The sequence below is a fragment of the Penaeus japonicus genome, unplaced genomic scaffold, assembly GCF_977035675.1.
Source record: "Penaeus japonicus unplaced genomic scaffold, GWHDUDI00000001_assembly GWHDUDI00000015, whole genome shotgun sequence".
NCBI lineage: Eukaryota > Metazoa > Arthropoda > Malacostraca > Decapoda > Penaeidae > Penaeus > Penaeus japonicus.
In genome coordinates this window covers 38,284,313-38,311,812 of record NW_028234417.1, presented here as the reverse complement: position 1 = coordinate 38,311,812, position 27,500 = coordinate 38,284,313, and the positions used below count along the sequence as shown (strand labels likewise).

Here is a 27,500-nt window from a genome sequence, read left to right as displayed (position 1 = left end):
GTGGTTCCTTCTGTCTCTTTCTCCAAAGTCAGCATCAACAAGAACTTGCTGTCCTTCGCACACACCGACACAGAACGCGACTCACGTGCAAGGGTCACCGTGTGCAGCAATGCATCTGTTGTCAGCTGCGAGGGGGAATATAGTGTAAAAAACAGTGTGAATAAATGACGCCAATGAATGATAGAAATATCAGCAATTTCAATTAAAATCAAATAACGAATGGTCCCAGAACTAATATGAACATTGATTACAGAGTACCCATACGCGCAGTAAGTTATCTTGGGACCTTGATGTATTTGCGTATATGCTTTGGTGAATCACGGCGTTTTTCTACTCCCTGTAGCATGCGTTATGAGTGTGTGTAAATATATATGTATATATATATATATATATATATATATATATATATATATATATTTATATATATATTATATATGTATATATATATATATATATATATATATATATATATATATACATACACACACATATATGTATGAAATATGTAAGTATGTATATGTTTAAGATGCAAAATAAATGACTGTTTTTATACAATTCCTCATCCTTGAAACACCCAAGCAAGACGGCCGTACCTCGCACGAAACCCTATCGCCACGAGGACTGAAGCGAAGGAGGGTCCTTTGCACTGGTGGCTTCAGCGGAGACGTGCCCTTCCCTGAAGCCACCACGGAGCCCGCCCTCATGCCCAGCTCAACTTGGGTTCCTCCGAGATGGAAAACGGGGCTGAAGCTGTCCCTCGACATCAGTGTGAGATTCAGCGTGTGGTCACCCTTGAAGGAGCGAGGGAGAGGGACGGAGGCACACTTCTCATCCTCGACTTCCCACTTGAGCGTTCCCTCAGGGCAGTGTCTGGCGAACTCTCCTTCGCTTATCTCGACTTTTGTAAACAGGCAAGTGGGGGAAACTCTCTCGGCGATCCACGACTGGCCTCGGCCATCAAGTGCTTCATAGAAGTCACCGAATTTCAGCTCAAACTCAGTCCATCCTTCCTCAGTTTCCGGTGCTGGCCAGCCCGTCTCTTTCTTCGCTGTTTTCAGTGTGACATTGTCTGCAGATGCAGTGATAATGTGGGAGAACCATGTTTCGTTTTCACATGCTAGCTTGGCCTCGAAGATGTTGCCACTCGAGGGGGTAAAGGCCGTGAATCTGACGAAGTCAACCAGGAGGTCGTCGAATTTCAGAGAATCTTGTACCACGCAACCTAGTTTGGAGATGAAACATCAGCTGTATTATTCCTGAATTCGATAACTAAACGATGATATTGCATTTGGGTTTTCTATTAACGATTGTCATCTGTGCACAGCCTAGGATACGCTAGGCTATCTATTAGATAGAAATATTTCTGACCGCTTACTGGTGAATATTTGTAAAAGATCGCTTCAAAGCAAGATTATGAATATTAGACAAATTCTTTCTCAGCACGTGACATCGATTGGCGGAATCACCACAGAAACATCACCGAGAAATTACCGTCGTTGTGAGCGTAGCCGGGGTCGGGCCACAGCAGCAGCCCCAACACCAGAGTCCACAGCACCAGCATAGTCACGTCCTGCGGTTAACAGCACTATGGAGCGACTGCTTGGTAGGAGAAGGCTGCTCATCTCCAATTTTTATCATCTTCATCTGGATGCTCTCTTCCAACTTCGTAAGAACGTCACGCCCTGGGTCGGAACTCAGAGATCTGATAATAGGTACTTTGTCACATAGCTCAGCATCCACATAACACCAGTTCTTAACATTCCACCACAGCCAATAACAGCACTAAGAACTATTTACGGAAAATACATAGAAGACTATCTCACCATGACAGCACTCATTCCACAGTGTATCATATTTGTACAAATAAGATACGATTTTTTTTTTATTTCACTGATTTTAATGCAGCAGAATGGTATTTCTGTCAGCTTTTAATTGTGACATTGCTGGAAACACTGTAACGATAATCCTAAGCAGTAAGTGTAAGCAAATGCTGTTAAATTTCCAGTTTCTGATATGACCCGATGGCGGAATGTAATTGTCTGCCTCCGGATCTTTCAAGCGAAGGGTGAACAGCTCTCCTATGCCAAGCAGTCGTCTCTGCGTGTTGGCTAATGCAGGACGTAGCAATGCTGCATTACAGAGGTAGTATTGCTAGTCCCAGGCAAAGTTCTCCCGAAGATAATGAACTTGAGATTGTGCAATCACCTGGAGATGAACGATTTGTAAAATCCCAGGCAATATGGCTTCAGACCAAGCAGAGGAACATCATCAACCATTGCAATCATTTATGAAGAGATAGCCAATGTCATGAGCGAAAGGAACCAAGTGAGTGTAGTCCTGAGAGATGTGGCCAAAGCCTTTCACAAAGTGTGGCACACAGGCTTGAAACTGAAGATCATCAGGCTGAACCTCCCGACGCCCTTAACCAAGCTATTATGCGACTTCCTAAAAGATAGAAGTGCAAGAATAGTCATCGGCAATGCAGTAGGTGAAGCAATTCCCCTCAGCAGTGGAGTCCCACAGGGGAGCTGCCTATCACCGACACTCTTCACAATCTATACAGCAAATCTGCCTGAACCATCACATAGCAGTCACTATATGTTTGCCGACGACATCACCCAGATTATCAAATAGGAATGGAGGGCTAACAATTAGCAGAAGAGGAACTCTTCCTCATATTGATGAAAGAGCACAGAAAGCAAGACATCAGCTGGGCCAGATCAGAGTCCCGAAACCAAGCTCTACATTTACAAAACCCTAGTGCAGCCCATCATGGAATACCCACTAGTGCCTAACCACACCAATTAAAAAAGCAGATGAAGCTACAGACTATTCAGAACCAAGCAGGCAAATGGATTCTGAATATCCGCTTTCCTCAAGTAATCACCGTTCAAGAGATCCATGCAAGACTAAGGGTCGAGGTGATCAACAAGAGACTCCACCAGCAAGCCAGAAGAAAATGGAGAAGAATCCAAGATGAGGATCTCTACAAACGCTTCAACTCTCGTCCAGAAGGCACACATGCCTGGTAGCTCAAAAGCCTTCAATGAAATTGAAGTTGAGGCAATATTCACGGTAGTAGGCATGGGAGGCCGAAGAATCGGTAAGTAGGCAATAATCAAGGGAAGAACAACAACACAGGACTAGCAAGGCATAGAAGACTAGAAGAGGACCTACAAAGAATTTTTTAAACAATTTTAACCCAGAACACAAGCTAACCCACAGGGCTCCACTTCAACGTTAAGCACTGCACATCATGCATAGCCGTGTCAGATGACGTGCGAGGTCGGCGAAGTGCAGCTCAGTCTGACCTCTGCTGCTCTTGCTCTTGTGCTACATTGCTATTTTTGTGGTTTTTATTACACCCTATTGATGTAATTTAACAAGCCTTTATTTTTTGGTATTCAGTAGATCATTACACATTATTAATGTAATATAGCAAGCCTTAATATTTTTGGTATTCAGTAGACTCAATATATATATTTCCCTCCCCCTCCCGTTCTCTATTTCACTCTCCCCCTCTATCTCCCCATCACTCTCTCTCTGTCTCTCTACTCCGCTCTCCCCCACCTCTCTCTTTAAAAACTGGTTGTTAAAAGTGACCACATCAAGTACTCATGGCAATGTATTAGGTAAATGGCTTAATCATTGATAAAGAGTAAGCATCTCTGAAATCAAATTCAATAATAAACTCATATGAGTACTCATCAGCTTTACTTCTGCAGATCCTCTATACGTATATATATGTATATATGCATACGCACACACACACACACACATATATATATATATATATATATATATATATATATATATATATATATATATATATATATGTATCATTATCATTATATATATATATATATATATATATATATATATATATATATATATATATATATATATATATATATACACACATACAGTATATACACACACACATGCAAGCGCACAAACAAGGTGATAAACTCCCAAAGGAGTGCAACAAAATAAATCCCTCGTAATGCCATAATCCCTGTAAAGACATCTAATCAGTAAAAAAAAAAAAGATAAGCGTTCTAGAAGTTCGTCATAAACTCTGGAACATTTGCGGAGCCACACAATGGCTCACTGAGTAATAAAATTCCGTGAACTAATAATGTAATCAAATTGTTCAAAATCAGTGTATACATTTCAACAACATTCCCGTTTTTGTATAAAGCAGATATATTGTGAGGACATTGCTTCTACGTATCACGCCGTTTGAGTCACAAATTCTTATCATATTTATCTATATATCTACACAGCCTGCATGGCCTTCCCCAGGATGTTTATCCTTTTAAGCCAAAGTTATCCCCGTGAGGCGATGGGAGCCAAGCCCCCTGGTGAACCGAATCCGCGCCGAAGGGTTCAACCTTGGTTCAGACGCACCAAGGCCGATGAAAGGGGAAGTATATAGGATAGTCTCCCATGCCTCACCATCAAAAGGTCACACAAGCAGAATTCGATCAGGAAAGAAAAGAAAAAAAGCTATTTATAGAAAGTAGCTTTATTATTCATCTGAATACACTGGTTCTGGCCGAAGCCTTGTCCGTTGACATACAGAAACTTCTGTTTCTGTATGCCTACAATGTAAGAGACACTTGGAATTGGCGAATTACCTATTGATTATACATGACATTTAGGTATGATGAGTTACAAACGAATGATATTTGCAGTGACATAATCTCAGAGAAGCGAGGTTAAGCGTGCTTATGCTCGCTTAACCTCAACTGACCTAAAGTGAATAGGCCCAGATTACTTAGTGATAATGATGATAATAATAATATTATCATTAATGATAATGGCAATAACATATCACTTCAAGGACTTCAAATCTTTCAGCGAAAAAAAAATGTATAGAAACAAGAACTAGTGTTCAGATCATAACAGCATTAAGAGATGCATGTAACAGCGGTGTTAGTTGTTGAAAGTGGAATTGTCCTCTTCAAAATCTTAGGATGAACAATGGTCACCTAATAAATTTCACGGGAAGGGAAGCGGGAATATCTAGGTGAGTTTTCCGGGATAAGCGGGTGACCGTAAGACTGTAAACTAATTTGCCAAACCTGTTTGGAATATCAGCATTAGTATATTATAAAACAGTATAGGGGTACTTAGATATTTTGACAAAGTTCACCTATGCGTGAATAATAGTATGTGTGTAAGTGCAGTGCAAGTTTTGTTACATTTCACAATCCAGGGTAGGGATTAATTCCTCACACACCCAGATGACTTGCAGGATCAGTTTATCGCCTTGCTAGCAACGTTCGAAATCTGGGATCAACGCTGATGCTACAACATACTTTTTTACTGCTAGGGCGGTAAAGTTTAGGTACGGTAAAAAGTGGCTTTTGCCACCCCAACACATAACAGGAAGTGACGTTCCTACGTGACTGACTACCTGTGTCTACGGTTTGTATACAGTCGAATTATGTTATCATGTTTTGTTCATCCAGATGTTTCTGCGCGTACAGGGTGTGTTTGTTCATTGTGCGCACGACTTATGTACAGTATGTGCTTACGAATTTGTGAATTTATGTAGTTTGTTAACGTGTATACCATCTGCTTATAATATTAAGATGTTTGTTTGTGTATGTGTATGCGTGTTACATGTGAATATGCATATGAGTGTATGTACATTTGTGCATGTGCTCGTGTGGCCGTTTGCGTGCATGCGAACCTTTGCCTGTATGGTTTAACGTCTCCAATGCCATGCTTGGACCTGGAAAGCCGGACTAATGGACTACACTGAAGGAGTCACTGAAAGGGCGAGTCCAAAAGATTTCAACGTCTACCAAGGCCTATCACAGGGGAGGACGCATACACGCACTCGCACGCAAGCAAGGAAGGCACAAACAAGATTGGGAAGAAAAAGGATAAGAGCCACATTCGTAGTCTATTATAGAAAATCCTTACAAAGGCATGTTCCCGCGAAGTATATGCGTCATATATGATAACTGATATTGAGGATAATGCCAAAGGTGATTTTGTGATTATAATATTCATTTCATCATATTTCCTATATCAGTTCAGGGAGAGTATATATATATATATATATATATATATATATATATATATATATATATATATGTATGTATATATATATGTAAATATATAAATAAGTATATTAACTTTCTTTCTCTTATTCTCGTTTTTTTTTTCTATAACAATATAACATAGCACGAGAAAATGTTCTCACTTTTGGTCTCTGGCTTCTCGCCAAAAAAGGAGGGAAGAACAATATAGAAACCTGTTTATCGTATGTAATTATACCAACTAATGATTACATCCTAATTGGCATCTGGCCGAATCAATCAGATTCAACTTAGACTTCTTGTCGAGAGGCCACTTTTATCCTTTGACTCCTCCGTCAAGGATGGAGGGTCTCGGAACTCTCTACCCAACTGTAGATTCGTGTCTAGTACCTTAATGATTTTATTTGGCGACCAAATATGTAATGGATACTAGATTTACTCTAATTACCACACTTATGAAATAAATTATGATGTCAAACACAACAGCTAAATCAGTAACAATATATTATAACTCAAAATATATATAACATTATATACAACAAGAAGGACATGAAATATACGGAATAGGGAAGCTAATCCTACAGCAAATCTAACGAGATCTGATATAGTTACATCGAGAAAACCCAAGGAAACACTGACACTACACAGCATATGAAATGAAGGCACTAAGGTACTAGACACGAATCTACCTGCTATCCCGTAGGACGGAGAGTTCTGAGACTTTCCATTCCTGATGGAGGAGTCGAAGGATGAGAATGACCTCTGGACAAGAAGTCTAAGTTGAATCTGATTGATTCGGCAAGATGCCAATTAGGATGTTATCATTAATTGGTATAATTACATACGATAAACAGGTTTCTATATTGTTTTCCCTCTTTTTTGGCGAAAATCCTATCTGAAGACAGTAGTTTTAAGGCGAGGTACCAATTACTAGGTCACTTCTGACTTGACTCAATTGACTGAAGAGGTAATGGTCATAGTTCTGGGTATGCGGCTAGGATTAAGTACCTTGATAATATAATATATATATATATATATATATATATATATATATATATATATATATATATATATATTGTCACAACTGCGAGATTAGCTAGGATTGATGTAATTGTATTTTTGTAAATGTGAATGTTGTTTTTGTAAGTAAATGTATATTACGCTGTGTGTGTGGGTGCAGGTGCGTTTGTGTAACCGGACAGGTACACGGGGACGCGACTCGCGAGGTAGGTCAGTGGTAACATGCGACCTGATTGGTCGGTGTGCAGGGGCAAGCTTCGCCCGATGTCCTGCCCTGACGTCGGTGCATGGTAGCGACACCTCGCAGCTCAGGTCACTCGTGATTGGTTGAGGTCTGGTGATGAGGAACGGGGGTGCTTGTAGCTGGCACGGAGGCCAGCTACAAAAACGGTAAGCATTCAGAGCACTATCTGATGGAATGCGAGCACACTCGCTTCCTCAGGCAGGGCCCTGAGACGACAGCCGCTGGGTTGGTAAGGCGGCTATGCCTATTGCTTTCCCCGTGGCAACTGGAGCGCCTTCAGGCAATCCAACCGCCACGGTAAGCATTCAGTTATGATGATCAGATGAGTCAGCACTTATAGCTGGCAGAGGCCGGGCCGCCTCGTGCATATAGCCCGGGCGAAGGAAAGCCTTCGCAAATCTCTCTGAACTGAACTGAACTGAGTTATGATGTCATAGGCAAAGTTTGGCACACAGGCCTGAAACTTAAGATCATCAGGCTGAACCTCCCGACGTCCTTGACCAAGCTATTGTGTGACTTTGTTGAAAGTCGGAGTGCAAGAATAGTCGTCGGCAATACAGTCGGCGAAGCAATTCCCCTCATGAGTGGAGTTCCACAGGGAAGCTGCCTCTCACCGACACTGTTCACAATCTATACAGCAGACCTGCCTGAACCATCACATGGCAGCAATCACTATATGTATGCCGACGACATCACTCAGATAATCAAGTATGAAGGGAGATCGATCGAGATGATGGCACTCAGAACTGCCAGAGCCATAGAGACCATCAATCGATACGAAAGACAGTGGAAGATCTCAACCAACATGAGAAAATTCCAAGTCATTCCTGTGGCCAAATTCAAGACAGCAGATCTGATAGTGGACGAGGAAGCAGTGGACTACTGTGACAAAGGAAAGATACTAGGGCTAACAATTAGCAGAAGAGGAATTGTCCCTCACATAAATGAAAGAGCAACCAAAGCTAAACATCAGCTGAACAAGATCAGAAGGTTCCAGACACTGAGTACTGAAACCAAGCTCTACATTTATAAAGCCCTAGTGCGGCCCATCATGGAATACCCGCCAGTGCCTACTCACACCATTTCCAGAAGGCAGATGATGCAGCTACAGACTATTCAGAACCAGGCAGGCAAATGGATTCTGAATATTCGCTTTCCTGAAGTAGTCACTGCACGAGAGATCCATCAAAGACTAAGGATCGAGGCGATCAACCAGAGACTCCACCATCAAGCCAGAAGAAGATGGACAAAAATCCAAGATGAGGATGAGGAGCTCTACAATCGCCTCAACGTTCGTCCAGAAGGCACACATGCCTGGTGGCCCAAAAGCCTCAGCAGAATCAATGGCATTGAAGAAGTTGAGGCCATATTCACGGCATCAGGTACAGGAGACCGATGATCAAGTAAGGAGGCAACCACGAAGAGGAGAACCTAAAAGAAGAATGAAGAAGTAAACCTCAAGAGGACCTGCAAGTTCAAGTTCAAGAACGAAGATTTTTTAATCACCTTTTAACCCAGACTACAAGCCAACCCACAGGGCTCCACTTCAACGTCAAGCACGGCACATCATGCATAGCAGTGAGAGGTGACGTGCGAGGTCGGCGAAGTGCAGCGTGGGCAGAGCTGAAGAATGTAAAAATCCAAAAAAAAAAAAAAAAAAAAAAAAAAAAAAAAAAAAAAAAAAAAAAAAAATAAAAAAAAAAAAAATCCCTTAAAAAATAGCCTGCTAGGTGTTCTGGTTTCTGGCTGCCTCCCGAGGGGTTGACCCGGGGCTTTGTTCAGCTACTAAGGGCGCACATGCAAGCTATTCTCTGACTTCTTTCTCCTGGTCTTACAACTTATCTTTTCTCCTTTCTCCACCTTTCTCAGCTTTCCTTCTATCACTTTATCTCCTCGCAAATTTCATTTCCACTATCCCTCCAGCTCCCTTCATCACTTCCTCTTCACTTTACTCACTTCCATTATTCACTTCAACTTCCTTCTCCTCAAGACCAATCCTAAATAAAAAGCTAATACTCTCTTCACTGTACTTAACTTTCTAACTCTCACTTTATCTCCTCCCAAGTTTCTTTTCACTATCTCTCCAGCTCCTTTCACCACTTCCTCTTCCGCTTTATCACGCTTCAAAAAAAAAAAAAAAAAAAAAAAAAAAAAAAAAAAAAAAAAAAAAAAAAAAAAAAAAAAAAAAAATACTAATACATTTTTTGGTTTTTACTAACTATATTTAATAAATAAATAATAAAGATTCCTTATCCTTAATTCCAACCCAAGTTCCAGACCCCTTCCTCCCAACCCTCTTCAACTTACTCACCCCCACAGATAAGAAGAAGAATCAACAAACAACAAAGACTTTTCACCTTCCGACCTGGCAGGCCTTCCAGAAGGTTTTGAGTGGACATGACACTTCAATATCTTAACGAGTCAGACAGGGAGTTTCGTCCTCCCACTACTCTAACTACGACTTTCCTTCATTTTCCTGACTGTTTATCTTCACCTGAACTCTTCGTCTAACTTAACTGTCCCCTTCCACTTCGGTGGGAGTTCCAGTATATATGATGTCATAGGCTCCTCAGAGATAAGAGGAGGTTGTCAGAGATAGGACTTAATCTGACAACTCAGGCAGGACTTGGACTTTTTTCAGTGGTAGGATCGAGCTATGCGTTGGGAACCATGGCTTCGACCACCAAAATTAAAGTAAACCTCGATGGCATTCCGACTTTAACTCGAAAGCAGGAACTGAACTCTCTGATGTTTGGCAATGGAATCCACTTCCTGAGAATCATTGATGCCAGGAATGGATACATTGTTTTGCCAAAGACCCTGACCGATGCAGATAAGATAATGTCACCAGAATTCCGCCAAAAGCTTAAGAGCTCAGGTTTTGACCCCCAGATGCCTCTTGAAACCAAAGCTAAGATGACCATTGTAGTCAAAAAAGTGGACTCGTACATTACAAGCCACTCTAATGAAGAGATAAAAGAGGAACTGGTAAGACAACTCAGCCTGCAAATCGATGAAGTTTATAAGATGCCACAACATGGAATTGTTAAGATTCGATTCCATGATATACAGACTGCCAAAAAGATCAAAGACCAAGGACTGATCCTATACAATTATAGTATAAACCCGGCCCAGATCGAAGAGGAACGATTCACTCGAGTAATTCAGTGTATGAATTGCTATGAATATGGCCATACAAAGGGTAAATGTACCAAGAAGAATGCCGAAAAATGCAGTGAATGTGGTCAGACCGGACACAGGTTCACGACATGTAAGAATACCACAAAAAAATGCCTAAACTGTGGAGGCGAACACAGGACTCTCTCTGGAAGCTGCCCTATTAGAAGGAAAGAGATCACAAAGGCAGTAGAAAAGAAGCAAGAGATCCAAAGCCAGAAAGAGTCCAGACTACTGAGTGAAGTAGTCAAGAACACTGCAAAGGCTACAGCTAAGGTCGAGAAAACGATCGAAAAGACAGCCAAAGCCACAGCCGAAATTACCAAAACGGCGATTAAAGAGACGCAGCCACCCATCATGCAGCTGCCCAACAACCTGGCTGTCAAGACCCTGATTGCCTTGATGCATGCCCACCTGGCCAACCTTGCACAACCAGGCTGCTTTGCAGAGCAAGCAAAGCTAGCCTTGAGGCGAAATAACCTCCCTGAGATGGACCTTCCAAATGATGTAAATTCGGCAGGCATCCTGAGGGTTATGCTCCCTACAGAAACCCCCAAAGAAACCACAGAAGCACCTGAAGAAGAAGAAATGCCAGATCTGCCAGTTCTTGAAGAAGAAATGCCGCCACTGGAAGAGCCCACTGCACCAGCACCCCAGTATGTGAGGGTGCCATCCCCACACAGGTGCAAGAATGTGAAGAAGGCCAGGGAAGCAAAGGGCAAAGCTGTAGGAGTCATCCTGTACACTGCCGAGAAAACCGTTACAAACGGCAATATTGATGATGATGATGTTGCAGAATACATCAAAAATGGCAGGATGAAATACTCCTACAATAATCAGAGGCTGAAATCTGATGAATGTGCCAGTATCATAGATAGGAGAATTAGGGCAGCCTCCCTAAATCTCGTTGGTGTGGCTATCACCTACCTCGACCCTGAGTCCTACAGGAAGAGGAGGAATGGCTATGATGAGTCCCAAGAGAGGCATGAAGATGGACCTGCAGCCAAATCCAAGTGAATCACACCATCACTGTAGTTCAGCAGAACGTCCTCAAGTGGACTATGGTTCGTAGGAACGAACTGTCGGGCATGTATAGAGCCCTAAATGCAGATGTAGTCCTGATCAACAGTCATGGTTTGAAGGACACAGACAGGCTGAAACTGTTCCCCTACTTATGTTATCAGAGGAACAGGACTGGAGAAGCAAGTGATGGCATAGCAATAGCAGTCAGAAGAGAAATCAAACATAAGATTCTCGACGACTTTGACGAAATGCTGGCAATGGAGATAGAGACCAGCAGAGGTCCAATAGTAGTGGCTACTATGTATCTGCCTCCAAGAAGGGCAATTGTTCCACTGCAAGACTTATACAGTCTGCTTCGACGAAGATTACCCACATACATAGTGGGAGACCTCAATGCCAACCATCCAATGCTAAACAATAGAGCAGGCAACATGGTTGGCAATGCTATTGCTAGAATGGTTGCTGATGGAGACCTAATTCACATGGGACCAGACTTCCCTACTTACATCACAGGGAACACAGCAACCAAACCAGATATTGCACTGTGCAATAACCAAGCCCATCACAACGTGATCATGGAACCAGGCCCTGCAAGCACCAGTGATCACCTGCCCATCATCCTCAAGATATCATCCAACCCAATCCTGAAAAGCCTAAACTGTAGCAGATTCAACTTTAGAATGGCTAATTGGGGAGGATTCAAGGATGAGCTCCAGTCTAAGCCTGCAGCCAACTTGAGGACTGCAACATTGGAAGAGATTGACGAGGAAGTCGAAAAGTGGTACAGCGATGTTGAAGCTGCACTTGCTCATCATGTACCCAAGAGCAACCACAGGACTATCCCCCATCCAAGGCTAACAGCTGAAGTAAGACTGCTAAATATACAGTCGAATCACCTGCAGCACTATGCAGGGATACATGGATGGACACAAGACCTGAGAGCAAGATATAGAAGCTTGCAAAGAGAACTCTCTAACCACTGGAGGAGAGCAGCAAATGACAAGTGGGAAGAACTTGTTCGAAAAGTGGAATGGGACCGAAAAGATCCACAGTCCTTCTGGTCAGGAATAAAGAAACTGATGGGAAGAAGTGAAAGCAGAAGTAGCTACCTCCTCAACGAACAGGATGAGAAGATTTATGAAGAAGAAGAACAAGAAATCCTGTTCAGAAATTACTGGAGAAATTGTTTCCGAATTACCGAAGAAGAAGAAGAGAACTTTGACAGTGATTTCGAGGAGACCATCATAGAGGAAATAGGAAGGCACATGCACCTCCTATACCCAGAAGCTGCTTCTGACTTCACTAGACTGGACCCCACAGATCCACTAATGACCAAGATCAACCCCACAGATGTCAAAAGAACTATTCAGAGTTTCAAGAATAGAACTGCTCCAGGCAAAAGCAGGATCAACAAAACAATCCTGCAAAATCTTCCAAACAAGATGTTGCTGAGACTGGCAAACATATACAATGCCTCTCTCACTGCTGGCTACTTCCCTGACCACTTCAAGGAAGCAAGAGTCAGGATGATACCAAAAGCCGGGAAAAATCCAAGAAAAGTGGAGAATTACAGACCAATATCTCTGCTGGAAGTCCCAGGCAAAGTCTTTGAAAAGATACTGAACATAAGATTGCGAAATCACCTGGAGATTAACGATTTACAAAATCCCAGGCAACATGGCTTCAGACCAGGCAGAGGAACATCAACAGCCATTGCAATCATATATGAAGAAATCGCCAATGCCATGAGCGAAAGGAACCAAGTCAATGTGGTTCTGAGAGATGTGGCCAAAGCCTTCGACAAAGTTTGGCACACAGGCCTGAAACTTAAGATCATCAGGCTGAACCTCCCGACGTCCTTGACCAAGCTATTGTGTGACTTTATTGAAAGTCGGAGTGCAAGAATAGTCGTCGGCAATACAGTCGGCGAAGCAATTCCCCTCATGAGTGGAGTTCCACAGGGAAGCTGCCTCTCACCGACACTGTTCACCATATATACAGCAGATCTGCCTGAACCATCACATGGCAGCAATCACTATATGTATGCCGACGACATCACTCAGATAATCAAGTATGAAGGGAGATCGATCGAGATGATGGCACTCAGAACTGCCAGAGCCATAGAGACCATCAATCGATACGAAAGACAGTGGAAGATCTCAACCAACATGAGAAAATTCCAAGTCATTCCTGTGGCCAAATTCAAGACAGCAGATCTGATAGTGGACGAGGAAGCAGTGGACTACTGTGACAAAGGAAAGATACTAGGGCTAACAATTAGCAGAAGAGGAATTGTCCCTCACATAAATGAAAGAGCAACCAAAGCTAAACATCAGCTGAACAAGATCAGAAGGTTCCAGACACTGAGTACTGAAACCAAGCTCTACATTTATAAAGCCCTAGTGCGGCCCATCATGGAATACCCGCCAGTGCCTACTCACACCATTTCCAGAAGGCAGATGATGCAGCTACAGACTATTCAGAACCAGGCAGGAAAATGGATTCTGAATATTCGCTATCCTGAAGTAGTCACTGCACGAGAGATCCATGAAAGACTAAGGATCGAGGCGATCAACCAGAGACTCCACCATCAAGCAAGAAGAAGATGGACAAAAATCCAAGATGAGGATGAGGAGCTCTACAATCGCCTCAACGTTCGTCCAGAAGGCACACATGCCTGGTGGCCCAAAAGCCTCAGCAGAATCAATGGCATTGAAGAAGTTGAGGCCATATTCACGGCATCAGGTACAGGAGACCGATGATCAAGTAAGGAGGCAACCATGAAGAGGAAAACCTAAAAGAAGACAAGAAGAATGAAGAAGTAAACCTCAAGAGGACCTGCAAGTTTAAATTCAAGAATGAAGATTTTTTAAACAACTTTTAACCCAGACTACAAGCCAACCCACAGGGCTCCACTTCAACGTCAAGCACGGCACATCATGCATAGCAGTGAGAGGTGACGTGCGAGGTCGGCGAAGTGCAGCGTGGGCAGAGCTTCAGAATGTAAAAATCCCCCCCAAAAAAAAAAAAAAAAAAAAAAAAATCCCTTAAAAAATAGCCTGCTAGGTGTTCTGGTTTCTGGCTGCCTCCCGAGGGGTTGACCCGGGGCTTTGTTCAGCTACTAAGGGCGCACATGCAAGCTATTCTCTGACTTCTTTCTCCTGGTCTTACAACTTATCTTTTCTCCTTTCTCCACCTTTCTCAGCTTTCCTTCTATCACTTTATCTCCTCGCAAATTTCATTTCCACTATCCCTCCAGCTCCCTTCATAACTTCCTCTTCACTTTACACACTTCCATTACTCACTTCAACTTCCTTCTCCTCAAGACCAACTCCAATAAAAAGCTAATACTCTCTTCACTCTACTTAACTTTCTAACTCTCACTTTATCTCCTCCCAAGTTTCTTTTCACTATCTCTCCAGCTCCTTTCACCACTTCCTCTTCCGCTTTATCACGCTTCAAAAAAAAAAAAAAAAAAAAAAAAAAAAAAAAAAAAAAAAAAAAAAAAAAAAAAAAAAAAATTACTAACATTTTTTGGTTTTTACTAACTTAATTTATTGAATAAATAATAAAGATTTCTTATCCTTAACCCCAACCCAAGTTCCAGACCCCTTCCTCCCAACCCTCTTCAACTTACTCACCCCCACAGATAAGAAGAAGAAGAATCAATCAACAATCAAATGACTTTTCCCCTTCCGACCTGGCAGGCCTCCCAGAAGGTTTTGAGTGGACATTACACTTCAATAACTTTAAAAAGTCAGACAGGGAGTTTCGTCCTCCCACTACTTTAACTACGACTTTCCTTCATTTTCCTGACTGTTTTTCTTCACCTGAACTCTTCGTCTAACTTAACTGTCCCCTTCCACCTCGGTGGGAGTTCCAGTATATATGATGTCATCGGCATCTTGATCTTCGACATCGCATCAGACGACCGAGAGACTTCAACAGGGTAGCAGCAAGGCAGAAAGCAGCAGCAACCAACCTGACCCTCCCGCGACGCTCGCGGAAGTCAGGTCACGCAAAGGGGGTGACAATTATACCTCACCTCACCTGTCGCACCTGCCTCCCTTACCTGTAAGAGTCAGGTCACGCCAAGGGTGTCACAATTACGCCCACCTCACCTGTCGCACCTGCCTCCCTTCCTGAGAGGCACCTGTAGATGAAAGCAGCCACTCATGCCAAGTGAGTGACTGTGATATCTAACAACCTCACCTGTAGCTGATCGTAAGGTTATCATTATAACCAATATCTCCGAGATTATTTTGACCAACCCACTGCACAGAGAGCTCCGCCAGGTAATCGTGGTTCACGCGACCCTGGCCAGGCCTTCTCTGGCAGTTGGTGCCCTCGGCCTGAGCACTACAACTACGATTTATATTACCCTTCCTCGGCGCTCGTCAGCATACCGTTGATAGGGGATATAAACTGTGGGAGCTGACTTTTTGCTCACCTTTTTCTCCTGCTCATTTCTTCCCTTCCTGGTACTTGAAAGGACCTGCGGGGGTGACTTCCCTCGTATTCGTCCAGACAAGGAGCACAGCCCCAGTCCCCCTTGTAGCAGGCTTGGGACCAGGGAGTGCCTCCACGTACCAAACCACGATTCCCCTGGCACGTGACGGGTCTGCGTCATACCGCCAGGTAGGAGGGTGGGTGCAGGGATAGGGAAACAGGAGACCTACATAAGTCTCTAAACTACAGTGAGTAGTCTAGGGTTAGGTCCCCCCTGGGGGTTCCCTGGTATTGGTCATTCGACACCCTCACGACCGGCACATTCCAAGCTTGTGCTGGGGGGGTCTGTAATCGTCCGACTTCTACATACCAGGCATAGGCTAACTTCATTGATTGTTTTGTTTTTGACTTTAATTGTATTTTGTAAATGTAACCAAGATGCCCCGAGTTCGTCTCAAGGTAGACGGGAGCTTATCCGAATCGCTGAGGACTGAACTCTCGCAGCTACTCCACCAGCAGAACATAGTCTTGCTAAGACTCCACGCCAGCCCAGATGGATACGTCGCCCAGGTCGAGAGTGAAAACGATGTGAGCCACTTTTTCGAAGAAACAACAAAAGCAGAACTTCGCAAAAAATCATGCTACCCTATCCTCTCCCCCGATAAGAGAGCTAAGCTCACACTGGTACTAAAGAACATCGACCAAAGCATCACTCAAATGCAGCCGGACGAAATAGTAGCCGAAATAGAGAGAACTTGCCCACATGCCAAAGTTGATGAAGTCTATATAATGGGCAGATTCAACATGATAAAGGTACGATTTAGCAACATCAGCACCGCTAACAGCATAAAAGAGAGGGGCCTAAGGATGTTTGCATTCTCAGTAACCCCAAGGCAAATAGAGCATGAAAAGTTTACAGCCATTAAACAATGCATGAACTGCTATGCGTATGATCACGTTAAGAGCAAATGCCCACAAAAAGACACAAAATTCTGCTCAGAGTGTGGAGCCAAGGGTCATATATTCTCTCAATGCACCAGTACTACTAAAAAGTGCCTCAGGTGTGGAGGTGACCACCGTACCTTAGCCAACCGCTGCCCTGAGAGAAAGAAGGTGATAAAGGAGACAGATGAACTAAAAGACGAAAAGATAAAACAGCAGGAGAACCGCACCTTCAGCGAGGTAGCCAAACAGGCTGTTAAACAAACAATTACAGCCACCAAAGAGACAATCCGCAACACAATCATGGATGCCACCCCTCATACCCAATCCATCATCCAACTACCAAATGACACCTCTCTGGAGATCTTGACCATTCTCATTAACGCTCACCTCAAGTGCCTGGGAGACCCAAACAGCAACTATAACACCGTCGCTAACAGGGGACTGAGACATGCTGGTCTGCCAGAAGTAACCCTCGAGCCAGAGAAAGACTCTGCCAGCATTCTGCGTGTGATCGCCCCCTCTGCCCCCTCTACAAGACCGAAGCACACCAGCATAGCCGGGTCGCAAGAAAGTGTGCAATCTCACGTACTCGCACTCGATAGACATGACAGATTGCTCAGCCAATCTGAAGATGACATGGAGGAGGGGAACGGCGAATTAGAGATCGTTTTGCCGGACGAACCCGTAGCGGAGACCTCACGGGCAGGACCCAATGAGGAGACCTCTAAAGTGGGAGCTCAGCCTCCCCAAACCTTCATCCCACCGGCGGTTCCGACCTATCTTAAGGAAAAACAGGCCAGAAGGCAGGACTCAGCCCCTGAAGACTATAAAAGGCTAAATGATGGTACACCAATTGAGCCACAAACTCTAGGACTACGTCTGCACACCGACAACCCAAAGAAGTACCAGAAATGTAGCAGGAAATCAATTGGGGATGAAATTCGCAAGGGCCTCATAAAATTCACATATAGTAACCCAAGGTTCCAATCAGCTGACTTCGAGACCAAAATCCTAAAACACCTCAAACAGGGGAATCTCGAAATAAGATCAAGCATGATAGAGGAGGCACCAAACCTCAAGAAAATTAGAAATGGCTTCGAAGAAACAAAAGAAAGGCCTGAGGATAAAAAACAAAATACATAATGACAAGGCTAAACATTATACAACACAATGTCCGCCACTGGAGTTTCGAAAGATCACGAGAGTTAAGCAATATGTACAGAGAAATTGACCCGGAGATCATTCTCATCAATAGTCACGGGAAGAAAGAGTCAGAGAGACTTAAACTCTTCCCATACAATACTTATTTGTCTAACAAATCAGGGGAACAAAATGATGGAGTCGCTCTACTAATCAAAAGGAATATCAACCACCGTATTATAGACGACTTTCAGTCAGAAACACTGGCTGTTCAGGTGGACACCTCAGAGGGGCCTATTACTATAGCCACCTCATACCTACCCCCGAGACGGCCCTTCTTACCAAGTGGCGATTTCATGCGTCTACTAAGGGTAAACCATCCTGTTTACCTAGTGGGAGACCTCAATGCCAGACACCGCGCTCTCGGTCACAACGACAGCAATGCTGTAGGACGCAGACTGGCAACATTCATCAACAATGGGCAGGCAACAATCTTGGGCCCTCATTTTGCTACCTTTGTTACCCAAAATGCGGCTTCCACTCCAGATCTAATAATCACTAACAGATATGGCTATCATAACACCCACATTAGCCAAGGTCCATTAACAACCAGTGACCACATTCCAATCCACCTGACATTATCAACCTCCCCAATCATGGTCCCATCGCCACCAAGACCTGACTACCGAAATGCAGATTGGGACAAATTCAAAGATATACTGGGAAACAGCCAAACAGGTAATCTCGCGAACCAACACCACTCTGCACTAGATACAGAGACCGAGAACTGGCTCACTGAGGTGGTGGAAGCCAAAAAACAAAGTATTCCAAACAAAAACTTCCGCATCATTTGCCACCATCGTACAAATGACGAACTAAACTACCTAAAAGCATTGTATGAAAACCTCAAAACTCACGTCGAAAGATCTGGCTGGACAGCAGAAAAAAGACTCCAATATAGACAACTTCAAATACAAATAAAAGAAACATCAAAAGCTATCTCACAACAGAACTGGGAGAGACTCACAACCGAACTCTCAACACATGCTAATGAGCCGGCAACGTTTTGGAGAAAGATAAACCAAATGAGGGGGAACAAAGAGTCTTTTTCACCATATATTCTTGATGCCAACAATACAAAAGTCTTCGAGGCGGATGGTAAAATCAATATCTTGAACAGATACTGGGGCAAAATCTTTAAAATCTCTGATGAAGAGAACCAAAATTTTAACCAACAGCACGAGCAGGTGGTACTCAGAGATCTCGAGAGGTTCCCCAATAAGCTAAAACCTGACGAATTTATAGACCTCAGCAAGCTCTCTAATGACAACCCAATAATCACTGAAATTTCAACAAATGAGATCAAGACAACAATACTAAAAATGAAAAACAAAGCAGCAGGAATCAGCAAGATTAACAAAACTGACCTCTGCAACCTCCCGGCAAACTCTCTCACAAAACTCAAAAACATATACAATGCATGCCTAGCTGTTGGATACTTCCCAAAAGCATTTAAAGTAGCCACAGTAATAATGATACCCAAACCAGGGAAACCTCCTACCAAACCCGAGAATTTCCGTCCCATCTCTCTTCTTGAGATTCCCGGAAAAATCCTCGAGAAAATAATTAACCAGCGACTAATGAACCATCTGGAAGACAATAATATCTTAAACGTCAACCAGTATGGATTCAGAAGAGGGAAGGGTACAACCACAGCAATAGCGGTTGCATACGAAAGTATAGCAAATGCATTAGCAAACAACCAACAATGTAATGTCATCCTCAGAGATGTCTCTAAGGCATTTGATAAAGTCTGGCATGACGGCCTTCGACACAGACTTATCGATGCCCAAATGCCCGATCCTATAACAAAGTTATTAAGCAGCTTCCTGAATGACCGAAAGGCCCGGATAAAAATTGAAAATCTTCTCGGAGACGAGATTCACCTCCAGAGCGGTGTTCCTCAGGGGAGTGTAATATCACCCACGCTCTTCATCCTATACACCTCCCCTCTGCCTCCACCAACATATCATCACTCGTACATCTGTTATGCTGATGATATCACACAAATAGTAACCCATCCAAGCAGATCAAAAATAATCATGACCCTACAGACCCACAGCGCTATTTCATCAATTAATAAATTTGAGAAAGACTGGAAAATCAAAACCAATAACCAGAAATTTGAAATGATCTCTGCTGGAAGACTCGCCCCGCTACCTGTCACAATTAATAACATTGAAGTTCCTTTTACACAAAACGGGAAACTTCTGGGGCTCAAAATCAATTGCAGAGGATTCGCCCCCCACGTCAGAGAGCGAGTGAGACTCGCTAACAACCAACTAACACTCTGTAGGCGATTCTCTGGCTGCTCGGAGAGAACAAAACTCCATCTATACAAGGCACTAATTCGACCCATCCTAGAATACCCACCGGTGCCACTAAATACTGTATCGAAATCCCTCATGCTAAAAATACAGGCAGTTCAAAACAAATCCCTCATCTGGGTAGACGGATGCAGATATCCAAACATCCCATCTGCAGCAACACTCCATGGGAGATACAACATCATCCCCATGAATGTTCGGATCCACAATCTCGCAAAGAAGGTCTGGGAAAAACTGGAGATGATGGAAGACCACAATTACCTGAGAGTGTCAGAGATGGAGCTCGGCACAGCAAACCATTCGTGGTTCCCACGAAGTCTGCCGCGCATCCAAGCTGAACCTGATCCAATGTACAGACGCAGGCGCGCCGACCGCGTAGCCCCTGTAGACGACGACCCTGACGACCCTGACGACCCTTAACGACCTCTCCTCTGACGAACGCTCACGATTGACCTGAAAGAAAGAGAAGAATGAGTAAAACCAAGTTTGTTTAAGTTGTGCGTATGTACGGACGGAGCCTCACGAGACTACAACCGTGCAACGCACAACCTGAACCAGTTCGAAAAAAAAAAAAAAAAAAAAAAAAAAAAAAAAAAAAAAAAAAAAAAAAAAAAAAAAAAAAAAAATTATAATAATGATAATAAATAATGATAATAATATTAATAATAATAAAGAAGGGTGTCTCTCCAACACTCGTATCTCCTCCAGGGGTTCGAGGAGATACGCATGGGGGAGAGACATCTCATACGCCAATGGCACCAGATCCCCCAACAGTGGATGTGGTAACACTGCTGGAGGATCGAGTGCACGGGCGTAAAAAAAAAAAAAAAAAAAAAAAAAAAAAAAAAAAAAAAAAGGTATTGGTAATTAAAAAGGTATTGGTAATTAAAAAGGTATTGGTAATTAAAAAGGTATTGGTAATTAAAAAGGTATTGGTAATTAAAAAGGTATTGGTAATTAAAAAGGTGTTGGTAATTAAAAAGGGTGTTGGTAAAAAAAAAAAAAAAAAACAAGGTGTGGTAATCAACAATGATTATGATCCCATTCATATTTATTACGATAGTATTTACACTATATATACTATACGTATATACATATATACTATATCTACTGTGTGTACTATACTTGTGGATAAAAAAAAAAAAAAAAAAAAAAAGGGTGTTGGTAACAATAACGGGTGTTGGATTTTATCATACTTATATATGTAACCATAATTACATATCCATAAATTATTTAAATAGCAACTCGGACGGTATCGAAGGACCACACAAGCGTCCACTCAAGCACTGACAACTCATCGGCAACTGACATGAATAGACTCCCGAGCGTGTCTGCAGAGTACAAAAGAAAACAAAAACAAATCAGGCAAGAGGGAAAGCCCCTCCAACTTTTATATTCTCACGCTAATATTTCAATTTCTTAGCTAGCTCCCTTCCCCCAACCCCTAATCTTCCTTCAATCATGGACCCGTCCATGACTTCCCTTAGATTTCCGATTTTATGATGTCCCTGATTGCCGATCCTGTGCAGTGTGGAGAAGGTGTTGAACTCCTAGCAGTTGAGATCCATATGGCTGGGGGTCCCCTCAAGCTGTACAATGTGTACAGCAGGCCAACCTGTAGGAGCTTAGATATTAGTGAAGTCTGTGCTGCTGCGGCACACGAGCCAATTCTCATAGGGGGAGACTTCAATGCCCACCACCCCATCCTGGCTCCCACGCGGAACCGGGATGCGGCAGGCTATCACATAGCCGCGGTGCTTGAGTCATGCCCCGAGATTGCTCTCCTCAACAACCAGGAGCCTACGCTCGTTGGCGGGGGGGTCCTTGACCTTACCTTTGTCACTGCGGCCTTGGTCGAGAGGATTCGTTGGTCTGTGGACAACACTGCCACGAGCGATCACTATGGGATAGTCACCACCATCTTGGATGCTGGCCCAGCCCCTGTGCCCCAGCACAATCCTCGATGGAAGGTGGACAGGGCCAACTGGAAAGCTTTCCAGGAGGCCCTGGCCAGGTGCCTCAGAACCAGTGAATTCTCACATAATGATAATGTGGATACACTTGAAGCAAGACTAGTTAATGCCATAGACGAGGCAGCCTCAGAGACCATTCCCAAACCTCGTCCGTGGTCCAGGTGTTTTAAAGACGCCTGGTACTACAATGATGAGGTGAAGGAGGTCAACCACAGAATCAATATGTGCAGAAGACACTTCCGCAGACAGAGAACCCCTGAGAACCACGCTCTTTTGAGAGAGGCTCTCAGGGATGCTCAGGAAACTGCTAAGAGGGTAAAGCAGGAAAAGTGGCTGGAGTGGTGTGAGTCCTTTGGCCACCAAACCTCCCTTACAGAGCTGTGGAACCGCATCAGACGGGCCACAAATCGCTCAGCCCCCAGAATGACCCACCATGACCCGCGGTCGGAGGCGGAGAGACTGGCACTCGAGTTCTCTGCAAGAACAAGTAGCGCCGGTCTACCAGCAGAGTTGAGGGCATGCCAAGAGGAACTGCTTCCAGGCAGGCATGCCCTCATCAGAGAAAAGGCGGTCGAGCCTGATGATGCCGATGCCATGTTCTCTCTGAGGGAACTAAGGCGAACATATAAGACCAGTTCGCGGTCAGCCCCAGGTTGTGATGGGATCTCCTACCCCATCATTTCCCACCTAGGACTTGAAGGTGAGCTTGCACTCTTGCATCTTATCAACAGGTCCTGGGAGACTTCCTCACTACCACAGTGCTGGAAGAGGGCTGACATAGTTCCCATCCCTAAACCAAAGGAGCCGGGTCGGTACCGCCCCATCTCTCTACTCAGCTGCCTGGGAAAGACGGCAGAGAGAATGGTACTGAACCGGCTCCAATGGAAGCTGGGACCTCCACATGAACACCTACATGGGTTCACAAGGGGTAAGAGCACTGCTCACAGTATAGCCACATTACTGAGCACTGTCAGCAAAACCAGGTCTGTCATTGTTTTCCTGGACCTGGAGAAGGCCTTTGAACTGGCGAGCCCACTTGCCATTCAAGAGGTCCTGATCCGCAAAGGAATCAAGGGCAGACTGCTTGCCTGGATTGGTGACTACTTTCGGGACAGAACTGCCAGAGTGAAGTTCCAAGGTCACCTTTCCAGGCATCTACCCCTGGAGAATGGCACTCCACAAGGGGGGGTCCTCAGCCCGGCTCTGTTTAACACCCTCATGTTAAGCATCCTCGACATTCCACTCCCAGTGGGGTGCAAGATCATCTCATATGCAGATGATCTGGCAATTATCTCTGTTGGGAGGAAGAATGAGAATTTAATCAGAAAGACCCAGCGTTGTCTGGATCTAATGTCTGAGGAATGCCGCAGAGTCGGGCTTAAGATCTCAGCAGCCAAATCGAAGGCAATGGCGCTGAAACAGGATGTCCGAGACCAAAGGCTGCGAGTCCAAGGGTTAGAGCTAGAGTGGGTTCATGTCTTCCAATACCTGGGTGTATGGGTTGACAGTAAGCTCACTTTCCGCTCGGAGGCTCAATATCTCCTAGAACGGACCAAGGCAAGACTCTCTGTCATGAGAGCTCTGTCAGGGCGGCGCTTAGGGGCTGGGCACCGTGTACTAAGATCCTTCTATGTGCACGCTGTCCGTCCCATTGTGGACTACGCCTCCGTCGCCCTGATTACGGTCAAGCCTGGACTACGGCAAAGGCTTGACGTCATGCAAAACGATGCCGCCAGGATCATTCTGGGTGCTCCTATATGGGCTAAGGTTGCTAACCTACTCTTGGAGGCCAACCTTTTCCCTCTGGACATCCGGATCGATCAGATGGCGGCTCAGTTTCTTGCCAAAGTCTTACAGTCCCCGTTGGACTCGCAGCTAAGACAAAAAGTGCAGCGTCGGCTCGTACAGAACCATGAACTCTTTGCCAACAACTCCTGGCTGTCTCATACAGCCAGGGTGTTGATACGCTTTGAGCTCAAGGAGACTCTGTTGGTCAAGGGCATGGACCTCCCCCACCCTGACTATGCCACAGCCCCGCCGTGGGCAAGATCCTTGATAGAGTATTCTGTCATGAACCTGTCAAGGAGAAAGACTCAGTACTCTCCGTCTCTTTTGAAGGCTGAGGCGGAGAGGAACATTGCAGAAATCACTCCACCAGGTAGTAAAACCTACTTCACGGATGGTTCTGTAGACCCCATTTCCCACACTGCAGGCGCCGGCTTTGCAGCAAGGGACGTAGCACAAGCTATGCGGGTGTCCGACAATGCCTCCTCGCTCCAAGCAGAGGCTGTCGCTATTATGGGAGCCCTAGCCCATGCAGCCCAGACGGACGGGCATGTTGTCATACATACAGACTCTAGGGCCGCCATTGACAGCCTGCAGCAATGCACGCCCCTTGATAACGTTTACCTTCTGACCACGATTCTCACTATTGCTCAGAGAATCCTGGATCAGGGTAGACGCATTATCATCAACTGGATTCCGAGCCATGTTGGTATTAAAGGGAACGATGTAGCTGACAGGCTAGCGGAGGAAGGCAGGAAAAAACCCTTGAGTAATCTTGTGGTGCATCCTAGCCGAGAACTGCTAAGGCGTAAGTTGATGGCTGCAGGGCAGGTCGGTGCCCTGCAGCGCCACAGAGAGGAAGCGAGAACCTCCCCCTCGGCCAGCTGGTACTCAGACGCCACAGGCTATGAGTCGCTGATACTCTCTAACAGACTACCAAGGCGAGCCGAAGTCAGTCTTCACAGACTGAGATTAGGCTACCCTTGTGCGTGGCAAATCATACCCACCATTGGGCATGATGAGCGACGCTGCAGCCATTGTGGCGCGCCGGACGCCAATTTAGAGCACTATCTGATGGAATGCGAGCACACTCGCTTCCTCAGGCAGGGCCCTGAGACGACAGCCGCTGGGTTGGTAAGGCGGCTATGCCTATTGCTTTCCCCGTGGCAACTGGAGCGCCTTCAGGCAATCCAACCGCCACGGTAAGCATTCAGTTATGATGATCAGATGAGTCAGCACTTATAGCTGGCAGAGGCCGGGCCGCCTCGTGCATATAGCCCGGGCGAAGGAAAGCCTTCGCAAATCTCTCTGAACTGAACTGAACAGTTATGATGATCAGATGAGTCAGCACTTATAGCTGGCAGAGGCCGGGCCGCCTCGTGCATATAGCCCGGGCGAAGGAAAGCCTTCGCAAATCTCTCTGAACTGAACTGAAAAATTTTAGTTAGTTGTCCCAGTTGACCCAGCGACCTTGTTTCCGAGTGACCAGCCGTCTCCTCACCACCATGCGACCTCGTCTTCCTCACCTTTTCCTGCCATGGTAATGTTTTCTGTGCCTGTACTCATTTGTAATGTTGTGTTTCTGTTATGTCTGTTTATCCCGTAATAAACCGCACGTTCCGTTCCGGTGCTTTTTCTGTTTGACCTGTCTGTACTGATCCTCTCTCTCCACGGAATAAACGGACCTGTGACATTGGCGACCTTGCCAGGATCAGTCAGTCAGTCGACAGTTAAGCCCAGAACCATGCGGAATTACTTGGATGAGGCCAGGGAGCTTGGCTTACGGGGCATGCAGGTGCTCCATTACATTGAGCAACAGGAGAAGATCAGGCGGGAGAAGGAGGAACGAGCGTATCAGGAGCGGGAAGAACAACGGCAGGAGGCTGAGAAGCGACGCCATGAAGCTCGGAAGCAGCGGAAGCTTGCGGAACGTCAGCTGAAGAAGCAGCGACTTCTACGAGAGCAGGAGGAGCGAGCGCTGGAAGAAAGACAGAGGCAGAAAGAGGACGCACAGAAGGCGCAACAGAAGGATGTTGGTTCTCCCTCTTGGACGTGCCCTGAAGGATGCGTCTGCCTGTCTTTTCCAGGGTGGACCCGCTCTGGTCCTCAGGTCGAGAGCTGGGCAACTCAGAAACTCCCGGGAAAAGGACGCCGGTCGGAAGAGCCACCGGCGACTAATCATTCTCCTGCAGAGATCGTCCGTTCGCGCGAAGACCTGTCGCAGCAGTGGATTCGCCGCCCGAACGGACAGGAGCAGAGAGTACACCCGGGGAGTGACCGACGGGCGAAGCGGCCTCGCTCAAAGGAACAGCGACCGCGGAGTATTCGCCCTCGGATGGAGGTTTCAGCGGGTAAGGCTCGTGCACAGGAGGCGCAGTCAGCAGAGGCGCGTGCACCGGAGGAGCCGCTAATAAAGGTTCGTGCACCAGAGGAGTCGCCTGCAGAAGCTCGTGCACCGGAAGAGCCGTCGCCAGAGACGCGTGCACCGGAGGAGCCGTTGCCAGAGACGCGTGCACCGGAGGAGCCGTCGCCAGAGACGCGGGCACCGGAGGAACCGCTGCAAGAGACGCGCACACCAGAGGAGCCGCCCCCAGAGACGTGTGCACCGGAGGAACCGCTGCAAGAGACGCGCACACCAGAGGGGCCGCCCCCAGAGACGTGTGCACCGGAGGAACCGCTGCAAGAGACGCGCACACCAGAGGAGCCGCCCCCAGAGACGCGTGCACCGGAGGAACCGCTGCAAGAGACGCGTACACCAGAGGAGCCGCCCCCAGAGACGTGTGCATCGGAGGAGCCGCCACCAGAGATGTGTGCACCGGAGGAGCAACCTCCAAGGACGAGTGCACCGGAGGAGCCGCCCCCAGAGACGTGTGCGCCGGAGGAGCCGCTGGCAAAGGAGGAGCCACCAACAATGGCAAGGACATCGGGGGAAAATGATGACCTGGCCGACAGATTGACAGGAATTGGACGTCCCCTCGAGGAAGCAATAGATGTGAAATGTAGTCCCAGAGGACCGTCGAGGATGAGATGCACTTCGGAGGACTCACCAGTTGAGAGCAGGTCACCTGAGGAGCTGCTGGCAGAGAGGGAGTCACTCCCAGAGGAAGTTTTTCCAGCGCAGCTGCCAAGGACGAGTACCCAGCTTATCGTGACGGGCCGCAGACGAGACCGTGACCGTCGGAGCAGCGCGGATGACGGAAGGGCAGGACCAGGAGCAACGTCACCACCGTCATCGGGGTTCCGGGGTCGGGATGTGCGCTCTTGTTGGAAGCGCAGTTTAGCTTAGGCTTGTGTACATCTC

At 45.6% G+C, this 27,500-nt stretch overlaps 3 protein-coding genes across 3 annotated transcripts in view; 1 reads left to right on the top strand and 2 right to left on the bottom strand.

Annotated features, from left to right (window-relative positions):
* The window catches only part of LOC122261607 (uncharacterized), a 1,688-nt gene extending 127 nt beyond the window's left edge, over positions 1-1,561 (bottom strand). The window contains exons 1-3 of the mRNA XM_086544939.1: positions 1,492-1,561; positions 594-1,222; positions 1-125 (exon numbers count right to left, since the gene is read on the bottom strand). The exon at positions 1-125 is cut by the window's left edge and continues 127 nt beyond it. Coding sequence (XP_086401065.1) covers positions 1-125; positions 594-1,222; positions 1,492-1,561 — 824 coding nt within the window. The remainder of the gene's footprint in view (positions 126-593; positions 1,223-1,491) is intronic.
* Positions 1-27,500, bottom strand: part of LOC122261605 (uncharacterized) — a 63,547-nt gene that overhangs the window by 19,183 nt on the left and 16,864 nt on the right. The gene's annotated exons all lie outside the window — the stretch shown is intronic.
* LOC147470456 (uncharacterized) lies at positions 25,682-27,485 on the top strand. The gene is made up of 2 exons (XM_086544938.1): positions 25,682-26,679; positions 27,064-27,485. Exons 1-2 carry the CDS (start codon positions 25,944-25,946, stop codon positions 27,483-27,485), a joined length of 1,158 nt encoding a protein of 385 aa, XP_086401064.1. The 5' UTR covers positions 25,682-25,943.

Excerpts from the sequence above, each read along its gene's own strand:
- LOC147470456 (XM_086544938.1), top strand. The coding sequence starts at position 25,944 with ATGCGGAATTACTTGGATGAGGCCAGGGAGCTTGGCTTACGGGGCATG. Across the intron at positions 26,680-27,063 it reads AGAGCCGTCGCCAGAGACGC|AGACGTGTGCGCCGGAGGAG; the intron begins GTGCACCGGAGG and ends AGCCGCCCCCAG.